Source organism: Cryptotermes secundus, unplaced genomic scaffold (assembly GCF_002891405.2).
Source record: "Cryptotermes secundus unplaced genomic scaffold, Csec_1.0 scaffold709, whole genome shotgun sequence".
NCBI lineage: Eukaryota > Metazoa > Arthropoda > Insecta > Blattodea > Kalotermitidae > Cryptotermes > Cryptotermes secundus.
The window spans coordinates 1552340-1579585 of NW_019738358.1; the positions used below are offsets into that span (position 1 = coordinate 1552340).

Consider the following 27246-nt stretch of genomic DNA (forward strand, 5'->3'; position numbering starts at 1 on the left):
AAATATTCTTAGTGACACTAAGTGTTGCCCCTCTCTCCTCGTAACACTCGGCCTTCGAGTTTGCTCGAAACATTTGTAACTTCAACATCCTCACTTGCTCCTCTAGCCACTGTCCTCCATCTTGATGTGTTTCAACCGCAAATACAGTACGTAAATTTACAGTTATATTAGGACCTCTTTTTTGAGTGTTAGAAGCCTAATCTGATTTAATTAGCCTTGTATTCTTGTTGTTTCTTCTTTATTTTGTCGTCTGTTGTCATATTGCTGTTATTTGTATTCGTACTGATTGTGTAATTGACCACTGGCTGTTAATCTCAGCACGCAAATAAATAAATATTATATTTGTATTTTGTTTTCTGCCGAATATTGATCACGTGTTAATTATATTAGAGTTCTTGGTTATATAATTTTCTCCGTCTTGTTACTTCCTGTTGCGTAGGTTAAAAGTGAAGTTGTGGAGTGAACTAGTTCACGTTGGGATCCGTTCGATCCAGCCACGGAGAATTTAGTAAGCAGAAGTGACCTGGGCACGGTTTGCCACACGAGAGCCAAGGAATGCACACTACAGCAAATTATTATGTCTGTTTGCTACATGATTGAATCAAGACTAGTATTGTAGAGACTGTACCTTTACAGAAGTGAAATCTAGGCCGGTTTTGACCGCTTAATGTACTGCAGTGCCATTATTGTGGTCTGAGTACATAAATACGTACACGCAAACTGTCGCCTGTTCTAGAGTGAGAACGTTTTTTTTTTTTCATTGGCGCTACAGCCCTCATTCGGCCCTAGGCCTACCTCCATGAAACTCTCCTTTTCACTTCGGTTTTACTAGATCTTACACATACGATAGGCCTCCTTGGGCGGGTGGTCAGCTCGTTGCAAGGCCTCTACCTGTACACAGACAAAGAAAGACGCACAGAAACATCCATACTCACGCCATAATACTTCAGAAGCAAGTATTTAAACTTTTACTAGCTGCGCTGTACTTTCAATGAAACCTTACAGATGGTGGCTGTGGTCTTGGGTCTTTACACCGTGTAAATGTGAGGAGGTTTGCCGACGTTTCGGAGGTAAAAAATGAGAAACATGGGCCCTTTGGTCCTTTGGACCAAAACCTATGTAGGATCTGAGGTTCTCACAGCGGTAGTTGTGAACAGTTATGTCTTCTGGGTTATAACGCTGTATAGTCAACAGATGTTTCGGAGTATCATATCGCTCCCATCTTCAGGGTCGAAGAATAAGTAGATTAAGAAACCAGCTTGAAATCAGGTGACAAGCAAAGCTGTCCGAAACGTCAATTGATTTTCAGCAGAGTACAGAGCCCTAGGAGTATATCCCAGAAGACAGTACGCTACCAATCAAAACTTGTTTTATTTTTGAATATCCACCCACTGATCTACCCTAGTCACTTCGACACTGAAGATGGAGGTAGCATGTGCTTCGTCTGTGTCACTACTCACATCCACATGGTACAAAGTTCGGAGAGCATGATCAGCATTTGAGTGTGAACCGCCGTGGAAGTTTGAATTAGTAAGAAACAATAAAAAGTATAGTACTTTCCGTCCTCTGGGATGTGACGCCGTGTAGCTTGGTAACTTCTACCGGGCAACATGGCGCCACATGACATGACATACACATAAATCGCCATTTCTTTTACTTCGTATAGAATGCCTGAAGTATAAATATAGATCTATACTCTGAATATGTAAACAGTAAATAGAGGAATTTATTCCATTCTGTTATGGCTCTACAGCCCTTTGTTGGGCCTTGGCCGCTTTTTCAGTTTCTTGACCTTTTACACAGAAGGTAGGACTCCTTGGATGGAGGATGAGCCCGTCGCAAATCCTCTACCTACACATAGAAAACAACACAAACAGAGAATAAAAACACACAGACATCCAGGCTTAGAGTGGGATTCGAACCCACGACCCCAGTGTTAGAACGTGAGGCGACTGTGATCGGTGGAGGAATTTATACTTGCAGAAAAACTGTCGAGGCTCCCGCATTTTCTCTAGAAAATCGGTTCACAGATGGCGGTAAGTTTTTCAGCCTTACTCGCCGGCCGCCCTTTACTCCCAAGAAGATTCCTGGTACTCATTTCTGTTAGAGACTGAGTCGACCCCAGGGCAATAGTGCAGCTGAAAGGATTAGGTAAATTGAAATAATCCAACTCATCGGGATTCGATCCCGCGACCTTCCGGCTTATAACATATTGCATCACCCAACTACTCTACCGCGTGATCCTACCCACCGAGGAGACAAAAGATAATTGAGGAAAAATTCGAAAGATGGCTCTGTAACGGAAATCATTTGAACCTACGTGTGGAAAACAGACGAAGAAAAATAAATGACATTGGTTGACGGCCATTAGAGGACTAATCAGAATATACATATATACAATCTCCCCTCCTTAATTTGAAAGTTCCACACAAGTAATTCACACCGCACAGGCATGCAAGCCGACCATTCCACAAAGAGGAATGGACATAAATATAGCTCACGTAGACCATAAGGAAACAACAATAAACATTCACTTTCACTGACCACGTACAACCGTTACAAATATAAAAACTTATACAATACATTCCATACCTTCTTCTACAAAAGGTAATATTATCTCTATGCTTAATTAACTAAGTGTTATGCCATGAACACGTATGGCGGAGTGGAGTATAGCTCCAACATGGAGGTAAATTATCAGCTTCACGCCCCAGCTGCTGTAACCCCTGGGAAAGAACTCCCAGTACAAATTTTATAGGAGACAGGTCTGGATGCTGTGGAAAAGAGAAAAATCTCGCCCCTGTCGAGAATCGAACCCCAGCCGTCTAACCTCTACCGAAGAAGCCATCCTGACTCCTTACATATCCTCCTACAAGTCCAACACATAGTTTAAATTTGTATTTGAGATTCTCAGAGTGGTCGCTACGGGTACCAATGAAGCCATCTCTGTGTTTACAGCCGTGTCAGAGGCACGTGTCCCCTCCATCTTTAAGGCCGAAGAGTAGGACAAACGAAACCCAGCAATGAGCAGTTTTCTTCGCACGTAAGAACAAAAACCGTATCTAGCCGTATCTAGCCTAGATTATGAAAAGAGAAATGACACGAAACGTAAGATAAATCATACGTACACAATCTCCTTTTAAGGCACTATGCTACAAGCTGGAAGGTCGCTGGTTCGTTTTTCGATGAAGTCATTTCGTTTTTTAATTGACTTAATCCTTCCAGTCCCCCTATGGCCCTGTAGTCGACTCAGCCTCTAAGAGAAATGAGTATGAGGAATCTTCCTGGGGATAAAAGCCGGCCGGTGCGTAAGGCTGACAACCGTTATCTGTGAGCTGATTGTCTAGAAAATGTGGGAGCCTCGATGTCTCACAAGCCTATGGACCTCCACGGTCTGTTACAGGCACAGCTTTAACTTTGTTACACAATCTCCCTATATGCTGTCACTGCGTAAACTTTGTGCAAAGATCACAACGCATTACATCGATAAATGACATTGATCGGTAAGTTCCTAAGAAAACACACGGACACAACCCACCAGCATACAATAATAATTTCGTACGGTTCGTTTAAATGACACAAATACACGTAGTTACATGGATGGCTGATTTTTTGATTGATAGAAGGATTGAGAAGCCGGTCACGGTAGCCGAGCGGTCTAAGGCATGTACTATCTTCCCTCGCTGGAAACGGGATCGTGGGTTCGAATCCCACTCAGGGCATGGATCTTTAGTTTGTGTGTGTGCGTTTTTCTGTGTTTGTGTACAGGTAGAGGCCTTGCGACGAACTGATCACCCGCCCAAGGCGTCCTACCGAATGTGTAAGATCTAGAAAAACCGAAATGAACGGAGAAGTTCATGGAGGTAGGCCTAGGCCACTGGGGCTGTAGTGCCAGGGGGGGGAAGGATTGAAAACTTGTAAAATGGAGGAACGGACAGGTGGAATGCAAAACAATATAATGAGGAGCTTCATAATTTGTGGAGCGAAATAGCATAGTCGGTATAGCGACTGGCTACAGGCTGGACTACCGAGGGGTCGGAGTTCGAGTCCCTGTAGGGTCAAGAATTTTCTCTTCTCCGCGTTATCCAGACCGCCTCTGGGGCCCACGCAGCCTCGTATCCAATAGATACCGGGTGCTCTTTTCCCGGGGGGTAAAGCTGCCGGAGCTTGCAGAAGGAAAATCTCTCTTGTCGTTGCCGGAAATTGAACCCCCGTCGTCCATCAGGTAGCCTGTCGATATACCAACTGATCTGCACCTCCCCGAGAATGTTAATGCAAAGCGTCAAGAACGTAATGAGTGTTGGAGTTGCATAAAAGACAGGGGCTTCTTTTTTGCCGGTTGAGTCACTATGAAATTTTCAAAGACAGCTTCCTCGTGAAGTTAGCTGAATAGCTGGCCGCGCCATAGCTCAAGCGGTTAGTCGCTGGCTTCCCACCGCGGCGGCCCGGGTTCGATCTCGGGTCTGGTCAAGTGGGATTTGTGGTGGACAAAGTGGCGCTGGGGCATGTTTTCTCCAAGTACTTCGGTTTCCCCTACCAATCTTCATTCCACCAATTGCTCCATAATCACCCTCACCTATCATCTGGGGCTGGTACAATAGGCTAGAAGTGGACGCAGTACAAGGGACTTAGTCCCACCCCACTAACATTAAAAAGAAAAAAAAAATAGCTGAATAGCTTCTATGTCAGATATCAGGTAGTGTAGAAATGTTTCTGTCTGTGAAAATGAAGTGACCTGTGAGTGGAAAGTATTATTTGATCCTCGTATGTCCTTGTTTTGTTCCGTTTAAAATGTAATTTTCTATTTACGTGAGTCGACCTTGATATAACGCTAAGAATTATTTAAAAGTTAACAATATTTACTTCCAGAAATATATACGTGTACAATGCACTGCACGTCCACCGTAAGTTTACAAGCGATTCAACCGGTAAATTGCCTGAAGCAATAGCCATGAGCACTATAGTTGAACAGCCCGATGAATTCTCACGGATGTTGGGGTTACCTCTGGGCTTCAAAGGGCGAACATGCATTGGCCTTACTTCGCGGGCTTTCTACTGATCTGGAGCGCCGAACAGTTCCTGAAGACACATTCCCACCCCCGGGCTTGCTCAGACAAAGCAGCAGTTATTGCTTCTTACGCATCATAGTTTAGACAGGAAGATGCAAAGAATACAACACAGATTTGTGTTTGTTTAGTGAGCGAACTGAACAGAACACCAATACGGAAGCATAAACTCATGACATTACCCGGAAATCTTTACTGCATTACGAAAGCCCCCTTTTTATAAACAATCCAGTTTCTAAAAGGTAAAGATCAGTATTACGAAACAGAACATTTATCGAGCTCTATATATGTATGTAGTTGTCCTCCCGGTAGCAATACAACTCTCAGAGACAGCAAGGGCATTTCCATATACTCTAGCAAGTTGGTATAGCGGTAACAATCTAGCCTTGTATTCGGAAAGTTTTCGGTTCGAGTCTCAACTGAGACACAGGTTAATCTGCCTGAGTTTTTTCATGATTTTCCTGAGTTCCTCAATGAAAACCGGAATATTACCTCTATTAGGGCACATCCGCTTTTTTTTCTACTTTTTTCCAATTCCTCACTCGCTAGTCTTGCCATTCGACGATATATCGTCTTGATATGGCGTCGTAAATAACCGACAGAGGAAAAGGTCATCGCATTCCGTTCATAGTACATCATGATAAAGGACGGATGGACTGGTGCAACATTTCCCTTAGGTTTCATTTCATACGCTTTATGCAGAGAACGTATGGTGATAGTTTTTGTTGAATTTATGTTTCTCACTGCGGTGACAACCAAGAGTGTGGTTCACAGAGAGCCAGACGTTTTGGAGGAGTATGTCCTCTCCGTCGTCAGGGTGGAAAGGTAAATCAAGCATAAAAGTAACAGACACTGTCTGTCAGCTTAGCTTGTCTCCTGATTCTCCTGGTGTCTTGCTTTATTTATAATTCTACTCTGAAGATGGAGGCGATATATTCCTCCGAAATGTTGGGCACTCCATGAATTACACAGCTGCACAAGCCAGAAGTCCGTACTTCCACAATTTCTTTGTTTTGATAATAATAACGCTCAGCTGATAAGACAGAGTTTGTTGCTACTTGTCACTCCGTTGGGGGCAGCACCGTCTGTGTCCTCTCAGCTCCTGGTCGCTGCCAGTGAATGCAGTCTTACGCATCCTGTCCCTACGGACGCAATATTGTTCACGTAATCCTCCTAACCGAGTTATTGTTACAACCAATTTGCGATAATAATAATGATAATGGAGGTGAAAGTCTTCCGTGTGCAGAGCTACTTTATTGTCGATTCTGGAATGTTCTGACGACGATATATAACAGTCAGAATCACTGGTCCAACAACTGGGCTTAGCTCTTTCTAACGGGCCCAACACAATAAGTAGTTTCCCCCTCACCTGAGGACGGAAACAGATGCAGTTTCCGAAACGCTATGCTCTTTAGAATACCGGAAAATGGACGTCCAAAAACCCAGTGATTCTGAAGACAATATTGTCGATTATGTGGGTACTGGATAGCGTAATCCGTACAGCGACTGGCTACGGGTTAGCCGACAGAGGAGCCGTAGTTCGAGTCCCGATAGGGTCAAGAATTATGTTTTCTGCACTTTGTCCAGACCGGTTCTGTGACCCACCCGGCCTCCTATCCAATGGGTACCGGATGTTCTTCCCCCAGGGGTAAAGCGGCCAGGGCGTGAAGCTGACCACTCACCTCCAACTAGTGCTGAGATCAAGAAAATGTGGGTATATACGTCAATTCCCCAATACGCCTTCATGGCCTAGTGTTTAATTAGGTTAAGTACAGGGACATATTTACCTTTCTTCACATTTACTGCTGTAATTGAGCTCCTGTTCAAGATGTCTTTTTTTTTAATACAGAGTTGCTAATTTCAACTGGCAGTTTCGTTAGCCGTTACTGAGTTGTCCAGGAGCTAGGGTAGCTCAGTCCACATAGTGATTGGACTATGGGTTAGAATTCTGACAATGTCGACACAGCTACTAATTAACTGGACTGATATTAATAAACGGTTAATATTTCTTTTCTTTACGAACAAACTATTAAATTCTTCAGTCATAGTAGATCATCAGAATTTGATGATTTATGAATACGAATATGAACAATACATTAATTGGGGATTGGGAGACTTTGAAAATGAGGTTTGATTGCAATTAGAAACCAAAAATATTTCTCACCCTGACTTTGTCTGTATCGGGTCTCGTTCCTACCCGACATTCCATACCAAAACATCTTCCCCAGGATAAAGCAGGTTGGGCCTGAACCAGACCACTCATTTCCATCTTGTGCCAAGGTTAAAGAATGCGTGGAGTTACGTCTCCGCTCTCTCATACATCTCTATGGACTACTGCTTAATTAAGCGCAGGGTCAAATTTATATTTACTTTTCCTGTTTACTGAGATCCTCGATAATTTATCTCTTTGATCCCGTTTAATCTGTTAAATATTCTGTTATACAGTGCGGTTATCTGGAAGCAGGGCTCAAACCCGCGAGGTGATCAGGTGGAGAAACCCGACCCTTTTTCTTCAACACTCAGATCCCCAGTCACATGACTACCCTCTAGTGACTAAACAGCAAACAACCCCCATCTCGGTCACAGCAGATGCTAGCAATATCCCCAATTGTTACGTAAGCATTTCTAGGACCTCTGTAAGTAATCATTTCTATTCCTTGAAAATTTTTGTGTAAACAGAGAGAGATAGAAACTTGAAACCTGAGGCTTCCGGTTCTGTTCCCATGCCTAAGACATCTGAGGATGTTCCCAGAGGAATATTCAAGACTAGCGTCAGTTCCACCCGTTTTCTCTCAACCGAACAGTCAGCGGTCTGATACAGTTCATCTTCATTTTATGGGTGTCCAGTAAAGATCTGACGTGTCTGAAAATTATTTAACTACCTCCATGGAGCTGGACCCTTCTTGCGAAGCCACCAGTTCTGCAGCTACTCAAGAACTTCCCAGCATTTTATGGAACCCGAATGTTCATTACCGTGTTCACAAGAGCTCTCCACTGGTCCCTATCCTGAGCCATACCACCCCATCCTATCTAAAATCTATTTTAATATTATCAACCCACTTACATCTTAGTCTTCCTAGTGGTCTCTTTCCTTCTGGCTTTCCAATCAAAATCTTATACGCATTCCTCTTCTCCTCATGTGTGCTACATCTCCTGCCCATCTCATTCTCCTTGACTTGATCATTGTAATTACATTAGGAGGAGAGTAAAAGTTATGAAGCTCCTCATTATGTAGTTTTCTCCAACCTCCCGTCGTTTTATCTCTCATGGTTTAAAATATTCTCCTCGGCACCCTGTTCTCAAACACTCTCAGTCTATGTTCCTCCCTTAAAGACAGAGACAAATTTTCATACCCATACAAAACCACGGCCAAAGTTATAATTTTCTTATATTCTTATTTGTAGATAGCAAACGAGAGGACAAAAGGTTCTGGACTGAGTGGTAGCAAACATTACCTCAGTTCCATCTCCTCTTAATTTCCTCCTGAATCAGGTTTTGATTTGTTATTGTCGTTCCCAAATATCGGAATTGTTCCACATTTTCAAAACATCTGTTACCTATCGTCATATCATGAAGATTCTGGTGACGAGACAGCAACATATACTTAGTTTTCTCTATGTTTACTTCTTGACCAACCACCTTACTAGCGTCCGTTACGTTGTGTGATTTTCTGTGTGATATCTATGTTATCACCTAGTCCTAGTGGATTCACATCATCAGCATAGACCTACAGTTGGTGTGTCACATTATCTGAAGTTTATTTACGATTTTATTTCCCTTACATGTCTTACACAATCATTCCTCAAATAGCTATCGCACATGTACGCTTGGTCCACCATTGTGTAACTCACACGTGCCAATTGAACTCAGGAAATAACTGAAGGAATTGCTGTTTATCATACGGTTCAAATACAATACAACAGTGACCTATGAGTGGGCTTATACATACAGTACAAGCTTCTACCACAGTAGCTGTTGGACGATTTATTGGGGCATAATAAAAGTGAAATTTTAATGTTTATACGCTCTTCGGTTTACGGTTCCGCTAGAAGCCGGAATCTCCCCGCAGGTCCGTCAGTATCTTCCGCTTGTATGACTCAACGATCTGCGGTAAGCTCTGAAATGATCGCACGCTGTAAGTAGCATACAGACTTAGTACGGTAGTGTCCATGAATATTTCTATAATCTTAGAGACTATTTGGAGCTATATATCTCGGGCTACAGACTTGACGGTCGGGGTTCTATTCTCGACAGAGGAAAGAAAAATTATATTTCCCCACAGATTCTAGACCAGGGACAACCCAGTCTTCTATCCAATAGGTACATAGGGTTCTATTCTTTGGAATAAAGCGGCCGGACGTGAAGCTGTCCCAAATTTATTCACGGCGTGATGCTTAATTAATTAAATAGAAGAAACTTTACATTTTGCCTCAGTTTCTTTTTGTATCAGGAAGAACATACACCTACGTATCTGTTGCTGGAAAATATGGAATTCGAGCCTTTGTTGGTATGCGGGTTATTACACGATTCGTTCAGTCTGCTTTGGTGAGAACCTTTCGTTAAGTCTCTGCAGGTTTAGCTGAGCGCAGAACAACGAGGCAACTGCGAGTCCCCATGTAATCCTGTATGCGTTTTGCCTACTGATATGTGAATCCCTTCTCAGTATACATTACGTAATTCATTGCTCAATCATTACAATAACCGTGTCTCCGCATTGTAAAATGGCTTTCAGCGATTGCTGTGTGTTCGTTAACGTAATGTTTCGATATATATACGGGGTGTTTCACGACTTTAGGGCATAACTGCAGGAGGTGATTTCCTAGGTATTTGTGATCAAAAACGTTCATATAAACATGTGTCCGATTTTGGACGGTTACGGTGTTATGACCGTTTTTTCATTCCCGTACACGTCCTCGTGTGAACCGCGTCTGTCAGCTGGCGGGTCGCTATTTTTAGCCATCTACAGACAGAGCGTTCTCGTTATCTCGACACTTGAGAGGTACCTAAGGCGTGGTGGGTTGGTATGTCCGGCGAGGTTCACAACCGAGCGGCAGCCTGTGTTGCGGCCGGCGGTGGCATTTTCGAAAATCAGCTTTAAGCACCAATAAATTCAAATTAAAGGTAATTTCACGAAGTTAACTTTACATTCATACTTTAAATGTATCATGTATTATGCTGGTTTATTATTTTGTTCAGTTTATTGTCAGTAATCGTTACCTTCTGTTCTGAGTTTAAAACGGTCAGATATATAGCGTTATAATTTTACATATTCTTAACTTTTAGATTCGTGTTTAACTGGTTTTGTTTAGTTTGTAGAAGCAGGGGAGGGGCACGCTGTAGTGTACGTAGTTGGTTGAGACATTGAGCTGCAAGCCGGAAGGTCGCGGGTCCGATTCCAGATGAGGTCATTGGATTTTTCAATTGTCATAATCCTTCCAGCTGCACTATGGCCCTTTAACAGATATGAGTACCAGGAATCTTTCTGGGGAGTAAAGCGCTACCGGCGCGTAAGGCTGACAACCTCACCGCCATCTGTGAGCCGATTGTCCAGAAAATGTGGGAACCTCGACGTCTCACAACCTTATGGGCCTCCGTGGCCCCTGTTACAGAGACAGCTTCGCATTTTTTTACGTTTTATATGTACAGAATTCACCGCAACTGGGGTTAAATTAGTTGTATCAATTTGTTAGTACACAAGGCGGTAGTAGAACACGAGAACTTGTAACCAAAATGTTTCTCCTGAGATAGGCGAATGGCCTACATCAATATCCCAAGTTCTTTTTACAGTGCCAAGTTAATGTATCGTCGAAATTAGCAGCTACGGCACTAAATTCCAAGGGAATTTTTTTCTCTGACGAACAGAACTTCAGTACAGCGGTAATGTTTCCTGGAATAAAAAGTCACTTCTTATCGTCAACAGATTGCCATCTCACGAACAAACAGACAGATTAAAAAACTAACAAACAAACCAGTCAGTTAACTAACGAACACACCAACTAATCAACTGACTAACCAACCAAGTAAATAAAAACTCAATAATTAACTAAACAAACAAGGAACCACCAACGAAACAAATGAACGAAAGAGCCAACCAGCTTAGTAGCTCATTGGTGCCGAGTGCGTCTTAAGAAAGCACCAGTTGCTCAAGAATTTTCCAACATTTAATTGAACCAAATGGATCATTATGGTCTTCCATTGGTCCACATTTTGATAAATCTAGCCCATACCACCCCATCTCATTCTCTAAAATCCATTTTAATATTATCCTCCCAACTGTAACCATGTCTTCCAAGTGATTTCTTCCCTTTTGGTTTCCCGCCAAAGCCCCCTATATTTGAATCTTCTCTTTTTATATCCCACCCTTATACATATTGATCCATATGTGTCAGAATTGCATTTCCTGTGGGCGTTTCCAGCGAATGCGTAATTTTGAGACGATATTTTGTCTTGTGTGATGTGAAGCCTTGTAACATATTTGCTTGCTGGACATACCAACAACCCTGAAGATGGAGGAAATATATTCATCCGATACATCTGTAGACTACCGAACTACATTGTCCCAGATCCCAGAAGTCAATACTGTTCATAGTCACTACAGTGGAAACATCAAATCAAATATGTAATATAATTAACACTTACGTTAGAGGCTTAGGTACGCAAAACAACTATTGTTCCTTGGGTCAAGTAAAGTGTAACTTTGCGCAAATACGTACACGCATGTATCTGCAAGGCCATTCCGGTTTTGACGCCTAATCTCCATTCATCAGGACGCAAGAAGAATGTAAATCTTTATACGTTACATAACTGAATTGGTTACACCTCTGTAAACGGCAGAGAACTTTGACAAAACAATGATATTGACAACACAACCATATTTACTGTTTATTTAATCTCTGACTACACGGCGATGTACATTCAGTGTTTGTGTACACAGACGAACACACACCACTTATATGAACATTAAAAGTAACTTTTAATCTTGCCGACAGATTGCATTTACATCTTTTTTATACAGTTTTACATTGTGACTGACGGTCAGTGAGTCATTAAGTCTTGGTGTACTGTTTGACAGTTACGGTCTTGTTTTTGTGGCGCGCCCTCTCTGACGAGAGGGCGGGTCTGTCTTTTGTATATGCTGCTGGTCCTTGTCAGCGCAGTCTTTCTCAGGTCAGAGTCCCTTCGTACTCGCGACCATATTTTACTGTCTCAGACTACTGTTATTATTATGTAAACCTCATTATATAGCCTCCGCACGGACCACACACAGAAAATACAGTTATATTATTCCATAAGGAAGACCACACAGAGAACAAGTGAAATGATTCATAGCTAGCGTCTTCATTTGTGCGCTATTGCCTAGCAACGCGCAATAGCATTGAGACACCTCTTCCGTTGTTGCACGTTGACCGTGTTTACCGAACCGTTGCCTAGAAAGGCTTTGAGCAAATCCGTTATAATATTTATCATTTAGCAGCTTGAAACTTCAATAAAGAGAAGGAGATGCCTACAGATGTTGTCTAATTAACTGTGACATAGTACTTTCTTTCATCAGTTATGGTTATGCAGACCTAAACACTGTAATATATTTGCTTTAAGCAAGAATTGTGGAACCAGTGAAACAGCCAATACTAAGTAACGGCTGTGTAACATGCAACAGTGTAGTAACTGTTGAAAGCGGTGTTTTCAGTGTGATCTTTCCGAGGCTATACAACGGGGACCAGCTGGCGGTAGTCAAGCTTAAGACTGTTCAAATGACTAAATTGCCGTTGTAGCATAAGATACATAAGATAAGCATGATCTGCCCTGTATAGCATGTACTGTGTGACTTGTGTGTAGTACAAAAGAATTTTCGATAACATGTTATATGTAAGATTTGAGGCTTTCACGGCGGTGACTATGAAGAAAGCAGTCTTCTGGGATTTGGCACCGTGTATATGTGGTGTTAACCGACGTTTCGGAGGGACGTATCGCCTCCATCTTCAGGGTAGAAGGAAAAATATAAGGAATTCGCAAGCGAAGAGACCGTGAGAAACGGTAAAAGCTCCGAAACGTCGGTTAACACCACATATACACGGTGCCAAATCCCAGAAGACTGCTTTCAACATGTTATATGTACGAAATGTACACTTGACGAAAAGCTAAGCATATTCATGAGAGAAGCCCAAATTTTCGTTAGAGAAGATGTTACATAAAAAGTATTACCGCAAGAGTTCAGGGGGGAAAGAAATCTCTGGTCGTGATCCTCAAGGGGCTTGACACCAAGACGAACTGACTGGCGATATTAAAGTAACATTGACTTTGAGGGAAGAGTCCTGAGTCGGCTAAGTTAAAAGAGTAGGAGGTTGGTGTGAGATGGCCTGCAACCTGGAAGGAAGTGAGCCCTGGAGCAGAGGATCATCCACTGTTGGAAGATGTTACCAAGCAACGCAATAAAGACAGTGATTGATAATGCCATTCTTTATGTGACAGTGATTTGTAGTCATGAGTTGTGTGTTACAGCGTCCACTAAATCCAGTTACTACTCCAAACCTCGTCTTTAATCACTCAATCATGTAATCATATGTATATAATTTGTATTTACTTTAATTGAAGTGTACGATCCTCTGTGTTATAATGCCATGAAGAAAATAACCTTCGTTTCGGAGAATCTTATAGCTTCCATATTTAGGGTAGAACAGTAAGCCAAAGAAGAAATCATTGCCGCTTGCTTATTTTTAGTCTTCCGTTTGGTTTTCTCACCGAACTGCACAGTGTTAGGCCCACAATATTGTACTAATGATAGTCCCCACTGTGAGAACCAGAAATACAGCATAGCGGTAGTCTTAATTGGTTTATTTTTGTCTTCTTTTTCTTACCGTTTTCTTCCATGTTTATTTTTAATGTCTTCATTGAAGCATGAAATTAATCTGAATCACATTTAAAAATTCAGTTACTGCTTCAAAGGAAAAACACTAGGCCTCCTTTACAAATACAGTCTGTTAATACTGTTCAGAGACAGCTGCCGGCGCGTAAGGCTGACAACCTCACCGCTATTTGTGAGCCGATTGTCTAGAAAATTTGGGAACCTCAACATCTCACAACCCTGAGGGCCTCCACAGCCTGTTACAAGGATACCTTAATCTTTACCTGTTATAAATCCGTGGCCTGTAGTCCACAAGAGAACTATACCGACCGAGCTACCACCGCTTGTCAGCGACGTTAGTGCCAACTTTGGCGGATAGAGGGTGTCACGTGGTCAGCGCAACGGTTCCTCACGGCCGTTAATCTCGGTTTTCTAGACCGGAGCTGCTATTTCCTTGAAATAGCTCCTCAATTATCCTCGCGAGGCTTGGTGGACACCGTTCGAGACCCATTACTTCTTAGAAAATCGGTAGCGCCTGGAATCGAACCCGAGACCTCTGGATCTGTAGGCAGGAACTCTGACCACTAGACTCCAGAGGCGGGCTTACCTGTTCTAAACGAATATTAAGACTATTTTTAGAGAAACAGAATGGGATGGTATGGGCTGGGTTGATCTGGCTTAGAATAGGGAAGAGTGGAGGGCTCTTGTGGACACGGTAATTAAACTTCGGCTTCCGTAATATCTTGGGAAAATTATGAGTAGCTGAGGGACTGACAGCTTCTCAAGAAGGGCCCATCTCCCACTTAGTTTCAGGTTGTTAGTACTCTAAAGGATTACTGTCTAACGTATAAGTTAATTTATCATAGCATTCCCGCACACACACACATGGGCACATAGTAATAGTAGTTCAGGTAACAGCGAAGGGAAAGTTTATCTCTGTAATTGCGGTAATTTGACACTTAATGCGGCTGTGTATGGTATGAATACAGAAACTCTGTTTTCATACTCCTTTAATTACGGATATTTTTAATAAATAGTACAGAAAAATGTGAAATTATCGCAGTGCTTAATTACGTAGTTAAGTTCTGATTGATGGAGACATAGGGGAATGTTGCTGTATAGCCCCGCCTATCTTATTCTCGGTACTAGAAGGAGGTGAATGGTCAGCTTCACACTCCAGTCGCTTTAACCTCAGGGATAGTCTCCCCAGTACCCATTAATTGCTCCGAGAATTAATGATATCTGAGATTTGTGAGCACTTCCCACTACTTGCACTGTGCTGCCATCTTGTGAGTTACTGATTTCAGTCTTTCAGGGTAGTAACCTCTTGATGAACTCTTCGGAGTTAACACTTTTTGTATGTGAGAAGTGCTGCCGACTTTTCAGTGGTACATACTAATTATATCTTCAGTGTCAGATGTGTAAGGTGAGTTTCTCTATGTACATACAGAATTGTCTACAAGCCGAAAGGTCGCGAGTTCAAGTCGCGATGAGTTCATTGGATTTTTTTTTAAATTGACCTAACCCTTCTAGGCGCACTATGGCTTTGGGGTCGACTCAGCCTCTAACAGAAATGAGTACCAGAAATAAATTAAATAATTTTCCTGGGGAGTAAAGCGCGGCCGGCGCGTAAGGCTGACAACATGACCGCCATCTTTGAGCCGATTGTCTAGATAATGTGGGACCCTCAACGTCTCACAACCCCATGGGCCTTCACGGCCTGTTACAGGGATAGCTTTACTTTTTTTTTTTTACTTTTACTTTACATACAGAATTGTACTTCGAAAAAAAAATGGAGAGGGAATGGAATAATTTGGAATAATGCGCCAGAAAGTTGTGATAAGGCTGCTTTTAGCCTATTTTCCCTGTTTTGAGGAAAATAAAATACGTTTAGGGGATCAAATTGCTGTTTGTGTGTGTATCCGCTCTATCGTTGCTAGGCTCATTCCTTCCGAGAAAATACTAGTTCCTGCTTATGCCACTCCTGCTTCTTTCTAAATCTCTTCCAGTTCCTCAGTCATCCCGTTATCGGGCGCTATGTAGTCTTGGTACTGAAAGCTCCATTACATAACCTACGAAAAATAAAAGAAACTTAAAATGGCAGGCGGTAAGGAATAGTTCTCCATCTTGTGAGCTGTGGAGGGGGACTAACAGACCCACCGGGTAATAACTCAGCATGCTACAGAAAGTTACACAGACCCCGAACTAAATTAAAGGTAAACGGCTTCAGGAACTAACATGGAAGGTTGTGAAATACGTGACAATGCTTTTGTGACTAGAATACTTAATATTTGGATTCCATAAGATGGAGAGGATTTCTTGACTGGCTTAGTAATCATTAGCTTCTAAAGGACTCGCCCTGTGAAGCTATTTGATATCTCGTTTGAATTCCACACTATGTCACGAGGTAAAGACAGACACAATCTCAGTACTTAGTTTGTGGTTTTTGTGGTATTCTGGCCGTCATCACAACGATGAAAGCAAACGAATCTATTTACTTTTATTTTATTTAATAATTGCTACATGTTTCAGTCTACATCTCGGAAAGTCTTCAGACAGTTTCATTAAATATGTTTCCTGTTATTGAAATGTTCTAATATGAATCCATATTAATGTTAAACATTATAATCGTAATGTCACGTGACACAGTTACTAAAAACTGGGTTTTGATTGTTAATTTGATTTATTGACCACTTACAGGTCGTAACTACAACTCGTTATTAGTACATTGTTACTTATTTTCTCACTACAAAGTACTCCACGCTACTCTGTTCGGTCTATGTCCAGTAGTCTTCACGGATTTATATCACAGGAACTATAAAAGTCTCCTTAAATCACACACTCCCAATATCACTTCACTACAGCGCACATAAAGTCTTCAAATCACACGTTAAATCCTCATAGTCTGACTTCTTGTACTCTTTGGTACTCCTCGAACTTACTGCTATCCTCTGTTTGCCTGTTTCTGCCGCTACTACTACTCGTAAATGTCTTCCAAATCAGAGTCAAAGTCAAAGTCACATTGCGACTGACGGTCAGTCAGTCAGTCAGTAAGTCTCGGTGTCGACCAGATATTTATTACTTTTAACAGTTAACGGTCTTGTTTCTGTGGGGTGCCCTCTCTGACGAGAGGACAGGTCTGCCTTTTTATGTGCTGCTGGCCCTTGCCAGTGAAGTCTTTCTCGGGTCTGAGTCCCTTGGGACTCGAGACCATATTTTACTGTCTCAGATTTGATGTAACTGTCTTGAACAAATTCTTTCACTTATATAGAAGCGGAACGGACATAGTAAACACATATCACGAGATCGCCATGCAGCCAGTCTATTGGCGCATCGGTCGGATCTACAGAAAATGTAGCTTCTTCTATTGTTGCGTGTTGGACCATATTTACAGTGCTGTTGCCTGTTGATCAAATCCGTTACAATATAATATATGTAACTATTAAAAGTTATAAAAATATTTATAATTCATTTTTTTTTAATTATCTCATGTTATGATGTAAAACTCTTTATGTTATTTTGTCTCACGTTGTAGAGAGGGTCATCATCCGGGGTGCGCTGTTGTATTTTATGTTTTGGAGCTAGTCACATGTAATAGTATTATTAGTTATTTTGTTTTTACGTGTGTTTTCTTTAGTCGTCCTGAATATGACCCCCTGATTGAGCTTTTCTTTAGAATGTGCTGTGTACTTATTATGTGGACGTTTGTTTTTGTGTCATATTTCTTCCCAGTTTCAATGTAAAGACTTAGTTTGTATTCTTATGTCTACTAGGATGCCGAACCCGTCTCATCGCCTTCGATTTAAAATCATTTACCTCCTCTGTTGTATATCAGATACCTAAGGATCGTGACTGTTTCCGTGCTGAAAACGAGATATATCATCCAGAAACATTCCTCCTTCCTCGTTCTTCACGTTTGACATTATAATTGAAACCCGTACGCCATCTCTTGACATTTTAGTTAAACCACTTGCAGCTGCTTTTAAATTTGATAACCTATTAGGTAAAAAAATATGTGTTTGGAACTAAAATCTGGAACTAGAAATGCAAAGGAGTTCCCTCAGTAAAATTCCTGGAGTGGCTAAAGAAACTATGAAGTCTGTCTTCATCACCGAAAATTGGCAAGGAGTGCAACCCTTAGTTTCGGCACTACAAATCAGGATTGAATTTTATTTGTGGTTGTTTATTCGTCTTTGTCCGGTTTTCGTTATGCGACCGCCTTTCACTGCAGTTGAAGAAAAAGTTATAAACTGAGTGAGATCGCGAGGACCTACAAAGGGGGAAAGTTAAAAGTCGATTCACCACAAATATGCAAAACAAGTAAGAATTACAGTGTGTATGTAAAACTTGTATACAGTTTTATAATTACATTATATAATCTCGTGTTTTAAGGAAATTTAAGTGTAAGAATTTACAGTAAAGGGAGATATTTATCTTTGATGGTAAAAACAAGAAAGACCCATTGAGGGTGCTCAAGATTTCCCTACGGACCTCCAAAATACCATTTCCTAAATGCTAATGAGAACATTTCTGACTGAGGCCCTTGTAATAACTGTCCCTTCTAATCATGGAGAGCTCCAGATCATGCAGTGCCTCACCAAATTTGAGCATTAACAAGGTAGGTGGAAGGAGAATCCCTCTTTCTGTCCAGTTTGATTCATACTACATCGTCCTAGAGGCCCACAACATGTAGATGCCATTTCAATGTACAGTGGTCTGTCAGCAATCCCCGAATGGTGATAACATACCGATTCGAAATGGCCACTTGGAAGAGAAAGATCTGGAAAGATAATAAATAGGTTGAATGTTATGGAAATATAAATCATCTCAAAATTGTTTCTAGTGTCAGTCGTTGGTAGAGTATGGTTGGTTACAGTATGAAGGTTCTATAAACCTTCATACTCTAACAGAGCGTTAATTGATTGTTAGTTACTTCAGTTATGTAATTGCAACACAGATTTCTTGGTTCATTAGGCAAAAAGTTAATTATATGATTATGCAATGACAGCTATAAAAATTTTGTGAAGCGAATGCGTTCTTACCTAGACAATAGCTGGAGTGCCGCATATGAAATTTCTTGTTACTAAAGCTCAGAATTTTGTTATTTGAATGAAGTTGTAAAAACTGTCAGTGACTGGTAAGTAGAGGACAACTAAGAGTACATCTTCATTAACTCTACAAGAGAAATAAGCAGCAGCTGCTGTCATATTCAGTTACAATGTTATCCAAGGGACCAGGAAACTTAAATGAACATTATACTAACGGATGAAGCAATTAATTAAGATTTAAAAAAGAAATATGTAGGACAATGTTGTACAGCACTAAAATTCACTTCAAATAAGAACTAGACTTTTTTTTCTTTAATTTCATGCATCCTTTTGTGTTACAATATACAACCTCTTTATTACAACCGCCACAACACAACAGATATCAAGATCAGTTCCTAGTTTCGGCTCTGCTATCAGTAGCCATCATCAGGCAAATACACAGTTAACATATATACACCACTGAACTGCAGTACTAGCAAAATTTAATATAATACTATTAATTATATAAAACACTTGACGTAAAAATACAATAAATCAGATTATATAAAACAGAAGTTATAGTATAAAACAAGACTACAATTCTTAGATTGATGTTTTATATCATCGAATCAGTCGTTGGTTTTGTAATTTCGTTGCATTCCCAGGGACAAATTGGAATATTCTCTATTTTAGTACATAAAATTGTATAGGAGGCTTGTGATGTAGATGTAGTAAATTAATGTTAATTGTTTAACATCAAGTGTTTTATATAATTAATAGTATTGTATCCAATTTTATTAGTACTGCAGTTCAGTGGTGTATATATGTATGTATATGTATATATGTTAACCGTGTATTTGCCTGATGATGGCTATTGATAGCCGAAACTAGGCACTGATCTTGATATTTGTTGTGTTGTGACAGATGTAATAAAGAAGTTGTAAGAACTAGACCTTAAAGTCATAAATTTGAAGATATGTACTATACATATTCCTTGGAGCATATTTGTTACCGAAGCTACTTTTTGATGGATTCTCTGATGGTACTGAGAAGTGCAAAGATGTATGTGTACTTCTATTTGGAGTTTGCCAATGATGGCCGACAGGAAGGAGGCAAACTAAATGTCTGCCCCCTTCTTCAGACTTAAAAACAGTAACATTTGAAGAAAAGAAGGAAATGTAGTTAACATCACTAACAAAATTTAAAAGTGTTTAACAAAAATATTGTTCTCTTCTGAATACTATAGAGCTATCAGTAAGACTTGCTGTAAGTGGTTTAAATGTGAGCTAGTAAGCAAATTTTTGGCTTCTCCCTGAAAAACTGGCTGTCCCCTGCTGGAAATAATTGTGGCGGTACCCATGAAGAGTCCTACATGTATTTCAAGTTGAGTTCTGTGTGGTTTTACATGCGGTCTCATCGGTTCTCATGTCCATTCATTGTAGACAGAAATCCGTTATGAACTACAGATATGACAAAGCACAGAGTCAGAAAGTGTTTTCCTCCTGTTTCATTAAATGTTTGCCATACTGAAAGATGTCTTAAATAAAATGTTTATGCCTTAATATCTGTACATTATGTTATGAACTTTTCCTTTGTACAATGAACCTGTTCTAGAAAAGCAAATTAAATTTGATTTGAACTTCAGTTAAAGTGAGTATTAACCCTATATTGGATTTATATGAACCAGAATTAAGCTTGGCTAACAGTTTTAGTGTGGAATCACGACGCTAAGTTTTATCGAGATCTATTTAGGTGTTTTTGGAGATGAGATACTCTAGCAGACAGAAAGAGCCTTGTGATTCTCATTTTATAATATTTGTACAAGAATAGTATGCAAACACAAAAGCTACGTTAATTTCTGTACACTTGATGAACAAATCCTTTAATTTTTTTTTTTTTATTTCAGAGGTATCAAAAGTTCATTCAGTATTTTGCTTTGAAGATATTAACCAAATACTATTTATATGGTGTTAAAATAAATTTTTCTTTTTCAGGAGACGTTAGAGACACTAAATCTAGGTGACCCAAGGCATGACGTTAGTGCAAGAGACAAAAGAACAATCGGATTTCTAAGGCAGCTTTTCCCTGGCCTATCTCAAGTGAGTATGCCAAGATCTGACAAAATGTAAGATAAACACACAAAGTGAACTGATAGTTATGCCTTTCAGCAAATTGGTACTTAAAATATGGGCATCAAATGTGAAGTAAGCGGCTTGTGTATATAGCTAACCGAAAGGAACTGATTCTTATATCAGATTAGTTATTGGTTTATTCCATGTAAGGAAATGAGATTATTCAGTGACCTGTCTCATTACTAAACTAATTCTTGCTTATATTGCCGAAGTTAAGGGATAATTTGCAGTGAAATTGAATATAAAATTAGAATCTTAGACCATCTTTTCACCCCTTCAGATGAAGAATTTTGCATAGATAGAAATATTCTGCATAGGCAGCATTAGAGCAAGATTTTATTACAAGAAACATTGTAATGTTCATATACAGGAAAATAGAGCCAGGATTATGGTCTGCTGGATTGTGGGACTATGGAGTTTGATAGATGTGTCCCAAGGTTCCTGAGGAACCTTCTGCCTCTAACTCTGGGATAGAAGTTGAAGGCAGCAAATTTCTGCAGAGCTTTGGTATCCATCTGTCAAACAACACAGTGTCAGCCCCAGAAGACTGCAATCACAATACTCAACATTGAGAGAAACTCTGATTTAACAAATTGAATTTGAATTTCTTATGGAAGATTGTGTATGTTGTTCAAGCCTTTCAGTCTCTTGCCACTTCTAACACAGAAGAATTTCATAATATTAGATATCCGTTGCTATGCTTAATACACCAAAAGAGAGTGTACAAAGTGCTTTAAATGATGCTCAGATATGTGATGAAACTGTGAATTTAAATGGCATGGCAAAGAGAAATAAGTCGTTTCTGAAGTGTTCTGACTATGCAGTATAACATGTATAGTTAACAGATTTCTCGAGGATGTGCTTTGCACAAAATTCTATACAGAGCACAGAATTTTGGAAACTGGTCCTGTTACCCTCTTCATAGGGGAGACTGTTACTCAGTTGGGTTTGTTAGGATGAGTTTATCACAATCAGTGGACTGATTGAGTAAACTCTCTTTAATGTGCTGACCTAACTGGGTGTACCATTTTGCCTGAGGACAGAAATGGACCCAATTCCTGAACTGCAGTATTCTGTTCTGATAAATTTCAGAACTAAGTAACCATAACGCATATATAATATTGGTTACCAAGAAATTTGTTAGTGTCTTATACATTTTGCCAAGTAAGCTTGTATATATGGGTATGATGTAAATATTGCTTTTAAAGTGACGCATTATAAACTTAATATTTACAAGGAAGATTACTAAAGTAATTTTTAAGTTCAGTTGGTATAAAAGAATTTCTTAAAAGGATGCAAACGTTAAAAAATGGATATAAAAATATATTATTAGACTGAAAGTCAAATATTTTGTGTTATTAATGATCAAGAATATAAAGCAGTGTAATCGCTCCTGGAAAACACGAAAAGAGTGAAAGTGAAAAAGAGCGTAACTGTAGTCAGTATATAGAAATTATACTTTTGTTAACACTATAGAAGTTTTAGCACACTAGTCTGTTATAAAGTCCATATATTTTTAAAATTTGCTTCAACTAACATGGCCTTCTTTATATTTCACCCTTTGAACCCAAGTAATCATGATCAGATAAATCAGAAGAAACTGATGTTTTTCCAAACCATAAGAAAATACAGAAAATATTAAAAACTCACTATTTATTTTCATTTATCTTTCTTACTCCACTCTGTTATGCTTTCTTGTGGCAGAAGTAAACACTAAATTGTTCTGATGCATAGATCTGCACAGCTGTGCTTTATGTGACTGAGTTTTTTTATATATTTAATGTGATGGCAAGTCAGTAATATTCTCACCTTCATAATTCTGTGTTCTAGGTCTCAAATGAATAATATTCCATTCGATGTAGTATTATGTCTGAGGACAAACAGAATTAACAGGAAAAACAGTCTACTGCCCTTTTTATTCCTGTGTGACTTGTATTTATTTTAAACACAAGAGGTCTGTTTGAAACTGTCTTGCTTTACAAATTTTTACAAACTATTAGTTCAACATGTTACTAGCATTTCTAAATCTAGATTATATAATGTGCTCATTAATAAAGCAACTAGTGTCTTGCTGACAATAGAAAGTGTAGTTTATTTTTACATTATTCCAGAAACTGCAGTAATATATTCACATCACTAATTAATTAATAAAATATCTGAATAGTTACTAGCATTTATTCATCATTAAATTTATCAGCAGACTTATGGATGCATGACATTGCTGTGTACAGTACATAGACATTTTTGCAAGGGGTCCTGCCAAAAGTTGTTTCCTAGTAGAAGAGTTTAGAGAATGCTGATTAATAATTGATACTGACATAAATCAATAGAGGCACTCATAATAGAACGATGGATATAGTGAAACTGGTACAGTACCAATTCCTGGTACTGTATGAGTATTACAAGTATGAAGGATTGAAATGATGGCAAACGCTTCTTAAGCTCAAATGCCAAAACTCAAGAGATAAGATTTCTGTATACACAGGTATAAAGTTCATCCTAAACCGCATATTTTTGTATGTAAATTAACATTACACTAATAATTTAGTTACCGTTTTTCATCAAAACATTTCCTTAAAACCAGAATTTTGTATATACCCATTAGCGGCCATTTGTCTATAATCCGTCTAAATTGCAACACTTTTTATTTTACACTTCAATACACTCTCTAACACTACATGTTTCGGCAGTTTGAGGCCAAAACGTGTAGTGTTAGAGAGTGTATTGAAGTGTAAAATTAAAAAGTGTTGCAATTTAGACGGATTATAGACAAATGTACGCTAATGTGAACAATTGCAACAGGATGCTGAAATAAAGAATTGTATACCCAGATATTTTTTAAGCTTGACACTTATTCAGCATATGTGACCAAGCTCACCATTACTGATGTATTGAATAAACTGGATTTTTAGCAATGATTGAGGTTTGTTATCCTTTCAGAGATATGGCCATACGTGGAAGGATAATATGAAAGTGTAACTAAAAGAAATAAGTTGTAAACATAGTAATGACTGTGAAGGTTATTATTTTCTGGGTCCAGATGCCACGTGATCAGGTAGATATTTGTATATATGTTTTGGAGAACCTACTGCCTTCATCTACATGGGCCTCCAAAACATTAGTTAAGTATCTACCAGACAAAAAGGTGTCACCTGCTAGAAGACAAGAATCTTCATAGCCATCACCATGGGAACATCAAACTTACATGGTAATCACTCTATGAGTTCCACAGCAGCAGTATATTTCTTGACTAGCTGAGAGTTACTCTCGAGCATGAGGGCCATACCATAGCTCAAGTAGTTAGCTGGTTTCCCACCGCGGCGGCCCGGGTTTGATCCCGGGTCTGGTCAAGTGGGATTTGTGGAGAACAAAGTGGCGCTGGGGCCGAGTACTTCGGTTTCCCCTGTCAATCTTTATTCCATCAAATTCTCCATCATCATAATCACCTGAGGCAGGCTACAATAGGCCAATCAATGGCCGCCGTGACGAGTGGACCCAGTTGGACTTCACCCCCCAATAAGAGAATTAAAGAAACATAATTACTGTCCAGCATCATGTAGTTGGTTAATTAGTTAGCGTGATATGTTAGTTAAAATTAGTCAGTCAGTCACTCTTGTTACATGCATACTTAATGTGTATAGTCTCTTATGCAATGTTAGAAGGTTGTAAATTATTTCCCAATGCTGTAAGCATATAGAACAGGTTCAGCTTTGGTGAAAGTTGTGTGTCTGTGAAGAATGAGACAAAAAAGTGCCCCACTTATAACACATACACCCCCTAAAACAGATACTTGACGGAGATAAGCGACCACAGGAGATAACGGATATTTCATAACATGGTGAATTTCCTATTTCATATTCCTCAGTTTAAGGTTTTCCTCAATTTAAGATTGGCTTTCTGCAATCCAGAGGCAATAAATTCAGTATTCAGAAAGAGAAGGCAAATCCTTTCTAATAATTGGTAATGATCTACCAGACTACATTGCATAAGATTCCAGAAGACAGTTATCTTTATATGGCCTGCTTCATGCTGGTTTCTTGCTTGGCTTACACTTCGACCCTGAAGATGGAGGCGATATATTCCTCCGAAACGTCGGTTTACTTTCACCAAACTACATGGTGTTATAACTCGGAAGATACAGTACAATTCTTCAGTCTTCATATGTTCTGTTATTATTCTCCCTTTACATAGTGGTTCCCTCATTCTTTTTCCATGCAATTTTCAAGCATATATTTTGTTTCCTAAGCTGATCAACTCATTCCTCTAGAGCACATCTTAAAATAATAGCTGACAGTTATAAATTATTATTAGTGCAAATATTTTACAATCATATGTTAGTACAGCTGATTTTTTATTCTTAGTAAAGCTAAAAGGTAACGTTATTCCTGCAATTGGCCATGAATTCCCATAGGGTTGTGAGAGATTGAGGGTCCCACATCTTCTAGACAGTTGACTCACAAATGGTGGTAAGGTTGTCAGCCTTACGAGCCGGCTGCCCTTTACGCCCCAGGAAGATTCCTGGTACTCATTTCTGTTAGAGGCTAAGTCGACCTCAGGACCATAGTGCGGCTGGAAGGATTAAGTAAAGTGAAAAAAAAAAAATCCACCTCATTAGGACTCAAACCAGCAACCTTCCAGCTTGTAACATCGTGCCTCAATCCACTACACTACCACATACCCCTGTTTTTCTTAGTAGTAGTGTTAATTATGAACATGTTAAAATATTTGCAAAAATACTTTTTAAATACAAAGTATAGAATTGTTAAATTATACATTTGAATAAATTAAAATATATGTTGATGTTTTCACTGTAAAACATGTATAAGGCACTCCAGTTTTACACAGTTCTGTTAACCACGGTTTTATTTCAGTGTCATGAGACTGATATAGCAGTAAATACAGAGAAAGCCAAGTACATGTATATTGACACCTTGTCACCAGAATACTGGGCAATACAATAACACAAATATAGCTAATAGATCCATTGAAAACGTGGCTGAGTTGAAATATTTGGGAATGATAGTAACAAGTCAGTGTTTTGTTCTTGAGGAAATTAAGAGCAGATAGAATTCAGGTAATGCTTGCTATCATTCAGTTCGTAATCTCTGGTCTTCATGTCTTCTATTAGAAAACATATAATATACAGAACTAATTTTGCCTGTATTTGTGTATGGGTGTGAAATTTGGTCTCTGCCATTAAGGGAAGAACACAGACTGAAGGTATTTGAGTTCTAAGGATAATAGGACTGAAGAGGTATTAATGGTAGGTGGCTTGAGAAGACTGCATAAAGAGGAGCACCATAATTTGTACCCTTCACCAAATGAAATTAGAATGAACAAGTCAAAGTGGACAAGATGGGAAGGGCATGGAGCATGCCAGGGGAAGAGAATATGAATGCATATAGCATTCTGGTGGCAAAGCCAGAAGGAAACAAACACTAGGAAGACCTAAATGTAGGGGGGGGGATGATAATATTAAAATTGGTGTTAGAGAAGTAGGATGGAGTTTGTATGATCTGGACTGATTTGGCTAAGGATAGTGACCAGTGGAGCGCTCTTGTGAACATGGTTATGGACACTCAGTTCCATAAAATGTTAGGAAGATCTTGAGTTATTGAGCAACTTGTGATTTCTGAAGAAAGATTGGGGTCCATGGAGTTAGTTAGTTGTTCTCAAGAAGCATCAGTGTCTTTTTCATGTCTGCAGTAGAAGCTGCCATGCATGGCCAGTGAGTTGTGGGTGCAGTTCCCTGGCACATGCCGCCATTTTGACTTACATCATTTTCTGTTTCTTCTCCACTGCACTCAGTGTTCACGCAATGCATTTCCTGGTTAATGCATTTTCAGTATTCACAGTGATTTGGGGGGAATGCCACCTGAAAGTATAAGGAGAGTCACCTGTACCAAACCATGTGCTTCAGTGTAGCAGAGATGTAGAAAAGCAGGTGCTTTCAAAGATGACAGATCACAAAGAAAGCAGTCTTCTGGGATTTGGCACCGTGTATATGTGGTGTTAACCGATGTTTCGGAGGAACAAAATATATAAGAATTCTGCTTGCAAAATTCTTATATTTTTTCTTCTACCCTGAAGATAGAGGCGATACGTTCCTCCGAAACGTCGGTTAACACCACATATACACGGTGCCAAATCCCAGAAGACTGCTTTCTTCATAGTCACCG

General features: G+C 39.7%; 1 protein-coding gene across 1 annotated transcript in view; it reads left to right on the top strand.

Moving 5' to 3' along the window:
• Positions 1–27246, top strand: part of LOC111870863 — a 104213-nt gene that overhangs the window by 43169 nt on the left and 33798 nt on the right. Inside the window, exon 3 of the mRNA XM_023863456.2 lies at positions 20930–21034. Coding sequence (XP_023719224.1) covers positions 20930–21034 — 105 coding nt within the window. The remainder of the gene's footprint in view (positions 1–20929; positions 21035–27246) is intronic.